The sequence below is a fragment of the Anopheles aquasalis genome, chromosome 3, assembly GCF_943734665.1.
Source record: "Anopheles aquasalis chromosome 3, idAnoAquaMG_Q_19, whole genome shotgun sequence".
NCBI classification, from domain to species: Eukaryota; Metazoa; Arthropoda; class Insecta; order Diptera; family Culicidae; genus Anopheles; species Anopheles aquasalis.
Window position 1 is genome coordinate 28,389,096 of NC_064878.1, and position 10,000 is coordinate 28,399,095.

Sequence of the window (10,000 nt, forward strand, 5' to 3'; positions counted from 1 at the left end):
CACCATTATTCATTGTTGTTCGTTTTAAGCGTTTAATGTTTGCTTTTGTTAGTCGCAGTCGATTTAGTTTTGTGTTTATTACCGCCCGGAATTCGGAACAATTAGCACTCTTTTTTTTATACGAAGCGAGTGTGCTAGCTAAAGGTAGATACAATCTCGCTTTCATTTAATTTCGTAAGACAGTTTACGTATAATTTGATTTAAAGCGACCTGGGTCTTGGCAGAAGAAAAGAACAAAAAAAGAACGGTAGACAAGGACGGTCGATCTTCACGTTGCTAAGGCCCGATGCCTTAGGTTCGCTTGTACATAAAAGGTGGACTTACTTCATCCAGTAAGCACCACCAGGTAGGTGCTTATCTCCTGCTGCATAGTGCTAATAACCGTAAATGTTTCAAGGGGATCAAATCGACGATGTTTCAACGAATGCCATAGAAAATTATAAGGCCACCGGGGGAACCATCCCGCACGGGCTGTATTCGACTTTGATTCTCCAACGGTGAGAACGCACCGCCATGCAACCCTTCCTAGCGTAGAAAAAGGAAAAAGAAAAGATTTCATGCATAGTTCAAATATAGAGCAAATCGCTACCAGAGTTCGTACGATTACTAGCGGTAAGCAACTACTGCAGGAAGAAAACAAGTGCAAGAAGCTCATCCAAAGGATGAACAATCGGACATGAAATGGCTAATTTACGTGGCAATAGATAGATAGGCACATGAGCTACTGATATAGGTAGGTAAAGCAGGAAGCATCCTATTACACATCGATGTCCCTCTGGTTCTCCTCGACCGATTGCGACAAACCGTTACAACTGTACAACTCGCGCAACTCGAGCTCCTAATAAATGGCAAAGGAATCGAATCACAAACACAAAGCCAGCCTGTGCTCTGTTCTAAGGGATGCTCTTTATTACGTTAGGTTGGGATGAGAATCGCACACCTCTTTAGTCCATCTCTTCGCCATCATCGTCCTCCTCATCGTCGTGCTCATGGTCCTCGTGCTGTTGAAACTCCTTCACTGCGGATATCTTCAACACCTCATGGGCGCCATCGCTACCACCAGCATCATCCTCATCGTCCGCACGATTGGCTGTGGATTGTTTGGTTGTTTTGCGTTCATCTTTTTCCTTCCTGGCCGTTGTAGATTGTTCCAGTCCGGCTGACCAGTTGCCACGCGGTATATCGGAATAAGCGGCCGGATCCATCGGGTCCAGTGGGGCCGCCGCCTTAGACATCCTTCCACCACGGCCTCTCTGATGATGATGATGATGGTGGTCACGGTGGTTGTCACGCTGCCTATCCCGGTCGCGTCCATAGTTACGGTTGCTATTGGTGATGGAGAAATGGAAGAGAAACAGATGTAGAACACAGTAGGCTAGCAAGTTAAGCTTCTACTTACTCTTCACCGCCACCACGAGGTGGTGGGCTTCGATCACGATCTCTACGATCTCGATCTCGATCTCGATCACGATCGCGATCTCGATCCCGTCGATCACGGTTGCGATCCCGATAGTCACGTTCACGGTCTGATTCTCGCTCCGTCGGTCCCTCACCGGTACCGGAATCATTACCAGACGAGAACGATCGAGGATGTTTCTCATCGTCACGCAGCGAGGAGCCCGGCTGTTTCATTGGACGCTTCGGCGGATTGACGACCGGGGGTTTGAGATTTTCTGCGACTGCTGCAGGTGGTGGCAGAGGAATGCCACTGGCACTTGAGCTGTTGGCTACGGCTGGGCCAATTAGCTGGGATTTCGGTGTTAGCGGTGGATACGTTTCCACGATCACAGCCTGCGGTGTGGCTTCCCGTGCGGCATCCTTTTGCTTTTGCTCTTCCATTAGGTCGCGCCGCAAAAGCTTCGCACTTTTGGTCAGCTTTGCATCGGGATGCGTTGGTGGTAGCCATGAAACGATGCGCGTGTCTTTGTTGTAGAAATAGAACGCTTTGCAGCCGATGTCGTACTCCTTGCGCCAGTTCTTCGGTAGCGGAAAGCGCTCCAGCAGCCGCTTCACACGCTTATCGTACTCCTTCTCGATCTCAAACTCCACCTCACCGTACCGCTTGACGCAGTACATGGTGCACAGGTGAAAGATGTTGTACTTGTTCTGGCACCCCTCCACCGACTGGTAACCGTACCGTTTGGTCATCTTTTGCTTCATCTTCTCCGACCAGTCGACCGCCGCGTTCGCCTTCTTCGTCCGGCCCGTGTACTCGAACGCTTCCGGATTCGGTTGATCGTACTCATCGTAATCTTCGGCGATGATTTCTTCGTTGTTCACCTGCCCATCACGCCGATCTCCGTCCACGTTTTCCTCATCCTCGTCACTTTCGGGACGGTCAGAGTGATCCGAGTTGTTGCCGGTTCCGGGTTCACGGTCCGACCCATCCTCGGAGGCCGGTACGGGTGGAGCGCCAGCGCTGGCGGTTTGCTGCTGGTTCGTGCCGGTCTTTGCTGCGTCCGAGATGATGCCCCGTTTGGCCAGCCGTTTCAACAACGCTTCCGGGAGCGTCATTTTCTGCGAAATCCTCTATTTTATCACCAAAAAATCTTTTCAAATCGATCCTGCGTTCTGTTTGTTTACCACAAATCGTTTGACAACCGCGTAGGCAGGGTTGCATTCAGCTGCGAGTCCTCTCGAGCTCCTTGAGGGTTAAGAACAGAGAACGAGAAAAAGGATAAATTGACGAACAAAAACCGCTCAAGTTCTTATCAATAAAGTCCTGGATGAAATGAAAAACAGACCGCTACTTATTTGCTGACAAATATATATTTAAAACGAATAACTCAGTTTCAATCGAACTGAACTCGCGGACAAGCTCATCAGCGTGTCTTACAATAAATGGTTTATAATTAGTATAAAAAATCTTACTTATCCATTGACGGTGCTCAAAGTGCTACAATTACTTATCGTTAGAATGCCTCCGATGATTTGCATCGCTAAAGCTAAGCACAATGCGGTACGCCCTTCGTCGGCAAGTTTGGTGTTTCGACGGTGCGTACAGACTACGGGGAAATGCTCCACCTGCGCGTGGGACTATGATTGCGATCCGGTAATCCGGTACCTTCCAGCAACTGAGTGAGAAAGAGACGTTGATTAACAAGACGAGATGGTCCCTTAGCAGCTAGGTTCGGTTTGCTAGGCCGATAGTGCATCCGCTGAACCTATCCGGCGAGTGCGGCGCGTCGCATAAGACAGTGAGAGATAGTTTCGTTGAATTATCTTTGAACTAGAGTCATAGGAAAAGAGTGTGTGTTTCGGGTGTTCGCCGATTGGTGATAGGGGCGCAAACATTAGATGTAGTATAACCGCACAACCGATTTGCTGATGAGCGTTTCGCCATCGTAGAAGCTCGTTTCGATGGTCACGTTGCCGTTCAGTACCTTCGCGGGCATCATCTGTGACTCCGGGGCTGCTTCGATCGTCGACTGCCAGGTGTTGGTGGTGTTGGGGCTAACCCATCCCATCTCAAAAAACCACTCCTCCATGATTCGTCCTTTGAACAGCACCTTCGATGGCCACCGATGATGACGATGACGACGACGACGAGATAGCACGAAAGGGTAATTAATTAATCGATAACTTTACCCCTTAATGACCACCCTCACCACGGGATCATCGGGTGGTGGTGGGCTGCTCGCAATCTAGTTACCTTTTGATCGAGACGAAAATTTTCCATCGCTTCCACGGTGCTGAAGTTGATTTCGCGAGAAACCGCACGCAGGCTGAGTATCTTGACGGGCACTTTGGCTTCATGCTCCACCTCGGGACAGGAAAAGTCCTTGTTTTCCTGCCAGATGATTTTGCCCGTGTCCGCATCCCTCAAGATCATCCAGTTGCTGCAAGACAAGACGATGGCGTTAGTCACACTCGATACAAAACACAAAACTTCCGGGCACAGTTTTATACATCTGAAAACCGTTGAGGATTTTCTCCGCTTTGGTCTGGTCGTCCGTTCCCATCGTGAAAACTCGCGTGAAAACTCGGCGCGCCGCTTGCAGAAGGTAAACAAATCGCTGGGAAGCGGAAAGAACAACAGGCGCCCACTTGACCAAACTTGTTCGAACGGAATAGACCAAAACTGGCGTTCATTGCGGTGCACGTGTGTATCAACTCTTCGTTACCGAAGCCACAAAACAGGTCAACAACATTTGCGAAACACTCGGCTCATTGGGTGCTTTCTGGTGATTCACGTCACAACACATTCCGAGCTCCGTTCCCCACAAAAAAAGGTTGAAATCGCAGAAAAGGTGTTTCGTTCGCGACTCCGCGCGGTCCGCGATTGTGTGAATATTTCGGGAAAAGAGCATCACTGCGCTTTCCGCGGATCTCCATCATCCTTCTTCATTATTCATCGAAACAGTGAAGGTAATTTTGGTGCGCACCCGATCGGGGGTGGCGTACGGTCACCACCGCCTACAACGCAAAAATACGCAATCCGATCGAAAACCCTCTCTGGCTAGTGCCAAGAAAGTGCAGACGAAAACGGCCTGTCCGTGTGCGTTGTGATTATTGGTTTTGTTGGAGCACGTTCGCAGAAAGTGTCTTCCGCTGCATTCATCTCAGCAAACCACAGCGGGAACAACCTGCTGGCCCCAAAAGGCCAGTGTAGTGGGCGCGGAATGCGGAGAAGAAAAATTCCGTGACTAATCCTGGTGGTGTCTTGTGGTTTCGCTGCTGTGTTTACGTAGTACGTGTCCACCCGCTTAATGCGTGCACGGTCTCTCCCCTCCGATTGCGTCCATCGATCGTCGTCGTCGTCGAGGGGCTGGTTCTGCGACTAACGGGAGTGTTTACGTTTGCAGTGGCCGCGTGTAACGGCGCAAAGTCAGCACAGAAAAAAAGAAAAGAAACGGAGGAAAATAATACTTCCTTTTTGTAGCACACGGGGAGTGCGGTGTGACCGACGACCGATTAAAAACCCGATTCAACATGCAAGTGGCGTGCTTTGCTTGCCCACCCCTGTTTTCCGTTCTTTTCAGGAAGTGATCCAAGAAGGCAGAGCGAGGCCTGAAGTGTGTGTCAGCTGCAGTTGCTCTGTGTTCTGATTGTTGTTGCACACTGTTTGATGCAGTTTGCAGTTTAGAATGACGCATTAATGTGGGTGCTGTGCATTGTGTTGTGTGTTCGAAAGTGCGCGAGTTGTGAGAGAGAGGTTGGTTGTGTTGTGCGGAAATAGGGAAAACGAAATCCGGAAGCATTTGGCATCGATGAGAAGGCATGGCGTCGGTGGCTACTCCGCTGATGCAGATCACCACGACTAGCTGCCGTGGCTACGCTGGGCGTAACGGAATTGTCTAACGTATTTGCCACAAACACGTTACACGAGGCCCTCACCGCGCCTTAGCTAATCGGCCAAAGCCCCAGCTAAGAGGCCATTCCGAGCAACGACGACGAGCGCGCGAATCAAACGAGCAAAAGGTAGCGGAACAACGACGGTAACCAAAATGAGCTGGCTGCGATCGAGTCCGCTGCGACAGAGCTTCACCAAATCGGCACCCGGCAGCGGGGGTGGTTCCGGCGCACGATACGGTTCCGGCGGTTCCAGTGGCGGCCTGTCCGTCATCCGACCTTTCGATGCGACCGAATGCGATCCCAAGGCTTGCTACGATAGTTTCTGCATCCACTGGCAGCAGGCGTACGAAATCATCCAACGATCGGAGGTAGGTGCATTCGAACCACCTGATTGGGAGGCTGGAGAGAGATAATTAAAAGTCACAAATGAAGCGTTTTTTTTACTGCACTTTACGTAATTCCAGATTGTCTCTTGTTCCGTGCATCGTTGAATCTCAAAGCGAACGTATGAGATGCGTGCTCCCCACACTATGTAACACATTATATTGGACATTGAATTGAATCTCGGTTGATGTTGCGCAATGCGCTGTCTCTCTGCGCCTAGGGGTGGTCCTGGATGATGGCGCTCTTATCGGTGAACAATATATTCATTAATTGCTCTGATGGCATCGTTAGTATGACGAGAAATGCAAGTGCAATGCGATGAGTACTACATGCTCAATTTGTGATGCATAACAACCGCTGGTGGACCGCTCTCAAGCTTCAGAACTTTACAACATCCCCGAGAACTAGATAAATGCCTGCCACTGCCATAACCTTACAGCATCAAATGATCGCGAGTCTCCAGAGCTCCTAGGACTCCGTTTTTGATCATTAATGATGTGCCCAATGTTGGCAATCATCAAACGTGTTCAACAAACAACACTGGCGTACCAGTGGAAATGCCATCTTTGGCGCGCTCCGAGGGGAAAGCACCGGTTGGCACTGCCGCGCCGGGTTCGCTGAACTTTCATACCGGTGCCATTCCAGCCATTCCGGCCGTTACTTTCATCGGCAGAAATGTTGGTACAGTTGAAGAAGAGGAAAAAAAACTGCGAACCACAGCGACGATCGTGCGTAACATCGTGCTTACTGCGGTCCACGTGGTCAAACACGTTTCCGGCCCCCCGGGCACCGGTGCGGTGCCTGCGTGTGTCCGCGTGATGGGTCATCGTGGAGTGCCCGTTGCGTAAGAGTGGCGACCGGTTTGCGATAGGATTATCGCTGAACATTTCGATGGAAGAGCGATAGAGAGCTTTCCTTTTTTTTTTAATTCCATTTCGGGAGTGTGCTTGCTTGTGCCAACCAAACCAAAGGGAAAGTACGATTAGAGGCATCACCCTCGTCCGCTTACTCGTCACCTTCAGAGGACACTCTTCTTGAAGCCATTGCCACCAGAAGTGCGAAGCCTACTCATCTCAACTGAGGTGTCTACTCGGTCCAAGTCATTAAGCGAGCGCATAAAGCTGCGTGTCTGCGTGTGATCGATATGTTGGCACACTTTCGGCCACCTCTTAACCGAGATTACTCTCTTGGATCGCAATGGAAAGTGTCAGAACTTTCTCATCTTGAGCGCGCCAGTGAGCAGTAGCAACAGCAGCAGCAGTGGGAGCCGCGTGTTCAGCCTGCACGGCGAATGCATTTCGCGAAGCCACACACCGGCGATGGTTGCACCAGTTCCAGTGATTTACTTTCGAAATTGACCGAAAAGATACGTTGCGGAGAAAGATGCAGGAGGAAGCAGCCGCAACATTGCTGCGCATCGCATTTTGCTTCCACGATGTGCGTGAAGCCGCTGGACAAAGCGTCGAATGGCCGAGCGATCTTCACCGGTGCAGAACGTGGCCAGCGTCCATCCGTCCCTCGGTGGCAGCTTAAGGTTTGAGGTGATTTTTGGTTGCAATTTCGTCTTCGTTTCTCACCTCACGACGATCGCGACCACGACGACAACAACGACATGCTGTGCAGCTGTGGATGGATGTTGTGTTTCGTTGCCAAGCGGGGTCCTCGCATAACACCCACCACCGGAGTGCGGAGTGCGGTAACGCTTAGGCCTCCTCCGCCCGTCGTATTAGGAAACACACTTGTTTCGGCTTCTTCCACTTTTACCCCACCCACCAATCAGGCACGCAGTCGCTGCTCTACACTCTAATGCTATAATCGCAATCGAAACAATGGAATACAGCGGACGAGTAGCCCGCGAGGTGTGTGTCGTCGTGTCCGTGGGTTGTGAAACCAAATGACTCTCTTTTGTGCAATAAAAAAAGCTCCAAAAATGCGTGCTCGTGGTGTGGATGATGGGTGGGTGGGGGATCTCGATCATGCTGTTTCTCTCGCGATCTCGCGATCGTGTGTATATGAAATGAGGTAAACCAGTCACTGTTTTTGGGTGGTTTTTACTGTGGCACGTACTCTAGAATGGTAATGGTTTAGCATTTCCCCACACATTCCCTTAACGTGTGCCAGAGCGTTGCACGCTATTGCGAACAAGTTGATGGTGAGAATTAAAATTATCATAACAGCAGCTCCCGTTGGGGCGAAACTGTGTGTGACCCTGTGTCATTAATGGCATGCGGCACTCCGCTTGGGACATTCCTGGGAACGACGCAGACGCAGTCCTGAGAAGCTCGTCTCGTCATCCAGGTCGTCAGTTTTAATTAAAAGACGTGATGCTGGACCCTGCTTACTGCTTGGCCAGCAAATGGCGCCTGATGAGTTACAGGGTCCGAAAATTAACTCCACGACGTTTGCCGGGGCTCTCTCTGATGCTCCCTGATGTGTACCGGGTGCTCACGCAATTTAATATGCTTTTAAATTAATCCAACCAGCAGCAGCAGCAGCAGCAGCAGCAGCAGGATCGTGGCTGCAAATTGGTTTGCGGAAGTTCGTGAGAATTTGGTGGGATAAGCTTTGAAGATGCGTGATTATCATAATGACACCCAGCTTCAATGGTGGCTTTATGTGTAAAGGATCTTGGGAGCGCGATAATTTGCTACTGTGGGTGAGGTATCATATTTATTCCATCATGAAACATTCCATCTGCGCTAGAAAACACTGTACGGAGGATGGATGTTATTAAATGACCTTAAAGAGAGACGAATTCTGTCTTCGAAGGTAGTTTAACAAATCAGATAGACACTAAGCATTTGTTTTTTTACATACAGGGTGCGACATCAGGTGGTCCCTTATTTTAAAGTTGAATAACTCTCTCTTTTTTCAGCCGACTTTAGAAAATAAACCAGTTTTATTTAGGTTATTCTATGCCATTGATTGTGCCAAATTCAAAATATGATATCGATCAAATGATCGCCTCACATTTTGCCGTCATCAGTCGGCATACAAAATGCAGCCCTTTTTCGGGCATTTTGCATTGTATTTGACAACATTTCGGGAGTTAATTTCGCAATTTCAGCTCTAATATTTGCTTTAAATTGTTTCATAGTCTTTGGTTTGTTGGCATAAACCTTATTTTTTAAATAATCCCACAGAAAAACGTCCAGTACCGTCATGTGCGGCGAACGAGGAAGCCACCCATTTTAAAATGGGGGACCACCTGATGACGCATCCTGTATTTCTACACATTTTTAATAGGAAAATGTTTGCTTCATTTATCTTGAAACTGTTGGGATAAAAAAAGAAATGCATTAAAAAAGTGTCAAAAGTTGAAATGCGATGTGCATCAATAAGTTTTGTCTTCAACGATTTAAACTTGATGTCGTTGGTATAGACTAGACTTTTGCAGCCTGTTCTTTATTGGAGCATGCACATGTAGTTTGATGAATTGCGATATTTGGTGCTTTTTCGAATGAGGAAAATTGTCTTGGTTGAAATGAGGTCGCAGTTGGCTAAGCATATTGACTCAGTTCAAAATGGTGCGATCCAATATTCCTTAAGCGGCCCATAGACGATCAACTTTATTTGTCAATGTTTCGGATGCAAGAATTGCGTCGAACTGTCATTTTATTTTTATTGCTCATATGTGGGCATAAATTGGCCTAGTCCTTAATGTTTCATCAATCAGGGCCACAGACGCATCGTGTTCGTTAATGTGACCCACAGACGACGCCATTATTCAGCCTCATCAATATATTTTCAGCTGGCTGAAAATCTTCAACTTTTTTGACACAAGCTTCAAATAGCCCACACACGATAAATATATTGGTGTCAATCGACTTGCATGCAAGAGTTGACAAATAAAGTTGATCGTCTATGGGCCGCTTTATACTGTAAATTCCTCAATTTTCACGGTTCAACATGCAGGCTCTATGCGTCTGGCAATGAAAGGCTTTTATTTGCATATTCGGTTCGAAGTACTAAGCTGTTTTTTTTATTCAATTGTTTAGAGACCTGGATAAATATTCTCAATTCTCAAATCCTAGATAGAAGATTGTTCCCATAAATCCGCTACTACAAGATACGGGCTACGAAATGCGGTTTGACTTGAGATCCCCGGAATCACCGCTCTAAGTCGCACGAAGGCAGATTGATTTTCAATGCTCTCACACCGGAGTGACGAAACGAAGCATAATTGGTGGGTCATGATGGTGATGGCGATGATGATGGCACATCGTTTCTCACACCTCATCGCGCGGCAAGCGGCGCGCTTATGTTACAATCGAACACGATCTCACGCGCCGATCATGCTGTGGCCTAAGCCGTTGTGGCG

At 48.5% G+C, this 10,000-nt stretch overlaps 4 protein-coding genes across 9 annotated transcripts in view; 2 read left to right on the forward strand and 2 right to left on the reverse strand.

The window, feature by feature from the left end:
* LOC126576043 (zinc finger protein 423-like) overlaps positions 1-865 on the forward strand; it is a 5,230-nt gene extending 4,365 nt beyond the window's left edge. The window contains exon 4 of the mRNA XM_050237124.1: positions 1-865. This exon is cut by the window's left edge and continues 611 nt beyond it. The gene's annotated coding sequence lies outside the window, so the exon portion shown is untranslated.
* A 19-nt stretch (positions 866-884) lies between these two features.
* Positions 885-2,573, reverse strand: LOC126576044 (uncharacterized protein DDB_G0284459). Its single transcript, XM_050237125.1, has 2 exons — positions 1,400-2,573; positions 885-1,326 (listed from the first exon to the last, which is right to left on the reverse strand). The coding sequence occupies exons 1-2, from the start codon at positions 2,512-2,514 to the stop codon at positions 945-947; spliced, it is 1,497 nt and encodes a 498-aa protein (XP_050093082.1). The 5' UTR covers positions 2,515-2,573; the 3' UTR covers positions 885-944.
* A 194-nt stretch (positions 2,574-2,767) lies between these two features.
* LOC126575366 (probable cGMP 3',5'-cyclic phosphodiesterase subunit delta) lies at positions 2,768-4,038 on the reverse strand. Of its 2 annotated transcripts, XM_050236025.1 has the most exons (4): positions 3,910-4,038; positions 3,653-3,839; positions 3,384-3,509; positions 2,768-3,074 (listed from the first exon to the last, which is right to left on the reverse strand). In XM_050236025.1, exons 1-4 carry the CDS (start codon positions 3,960-3,962, stop codon positions 3,006-3,008), a joined length of 435 nt encoding a protein of 144 aa, XP_050091982.1. In that variant the 5' UTR covers positions 3,963-4,038; the 3' UTR covers positions 2,768-3,005. The 2 variants fall into 2 exon arrangements, with proteins under 2 accessions (XP_050091982.1, XP_050091981.1); XM_050236024.1 differs by having other exon boundaries at positions 2,768-3,509.
* A 191-nt stretch (positions 4,039-4,229) lies between these two features.
* LOC126574494 (FHIP family protein AGAP011705) overlaps positions 4,230-10,000 on the forward strand; it is a 14,464-nt gene continuing 8,693 nt past the window's right edge. For 4 of the 5 annotated variants that reach the window (XM_050234729.1, XM_050234732.1, XM_050234730.1 and 1 more), the window contains exons 1-2: positions 4,230-4,368; positions 4,983-5,663. In XM_050234729.1, the coding sequence (XP_050090686.1) occupies positions 5,448-5,663 (216 nt within the window). In that variant the 5' untranslated portion in view covers positions 4,230-4,368; positions 4,983-5,447. Of the gene's footprint in view, positions 4,369-4,982; positions 5,664-6,975; positions 7,221-10,000 lie in introns of those variants that run through there. The other variant, XM_050234733.1, reaches the window with a different exon arrangement.

Bases quoted from the DNA above. Each gene is read 5' to 3' on its own strand.
- LOC126575366 (XM_050236024.1), bottom strand. From the start codon at position 3,962: ATGGGAACGGACGACCAGACCAAAGCGGAGAAAATCCTCAACGGTTTT. The intron at 3,840-3,909 runs GTATAAAACTGT...CTTGTCTTGCAG, and splicing joins ATCCTCAACGGTTTTCAGAT to CAACTGGATGATCTTGAGGG. The intron at 3,510-3,652 runs GTAACTAGATTG...TGGCCATCGAAG, and splicing joins ATTTTCGTCTCGATCAAAAG to GTGCTGTTCAAAGGACGAAT.
- LOC126576044 (XM_050237125.1), bottom strand. From the start codon at position 2,514: ATGACGCTCCCGGAAGCGTTGTTGAAACGGCTGGCCAAACGGGGCATC. The intron at 1,327-1,399 runs GTAAGTAGAAGC...CATCACCAATAG, and splicing joins CCTCGTGGTGGCGGTGAAGA to CAACCGTAACTATGGACGCG.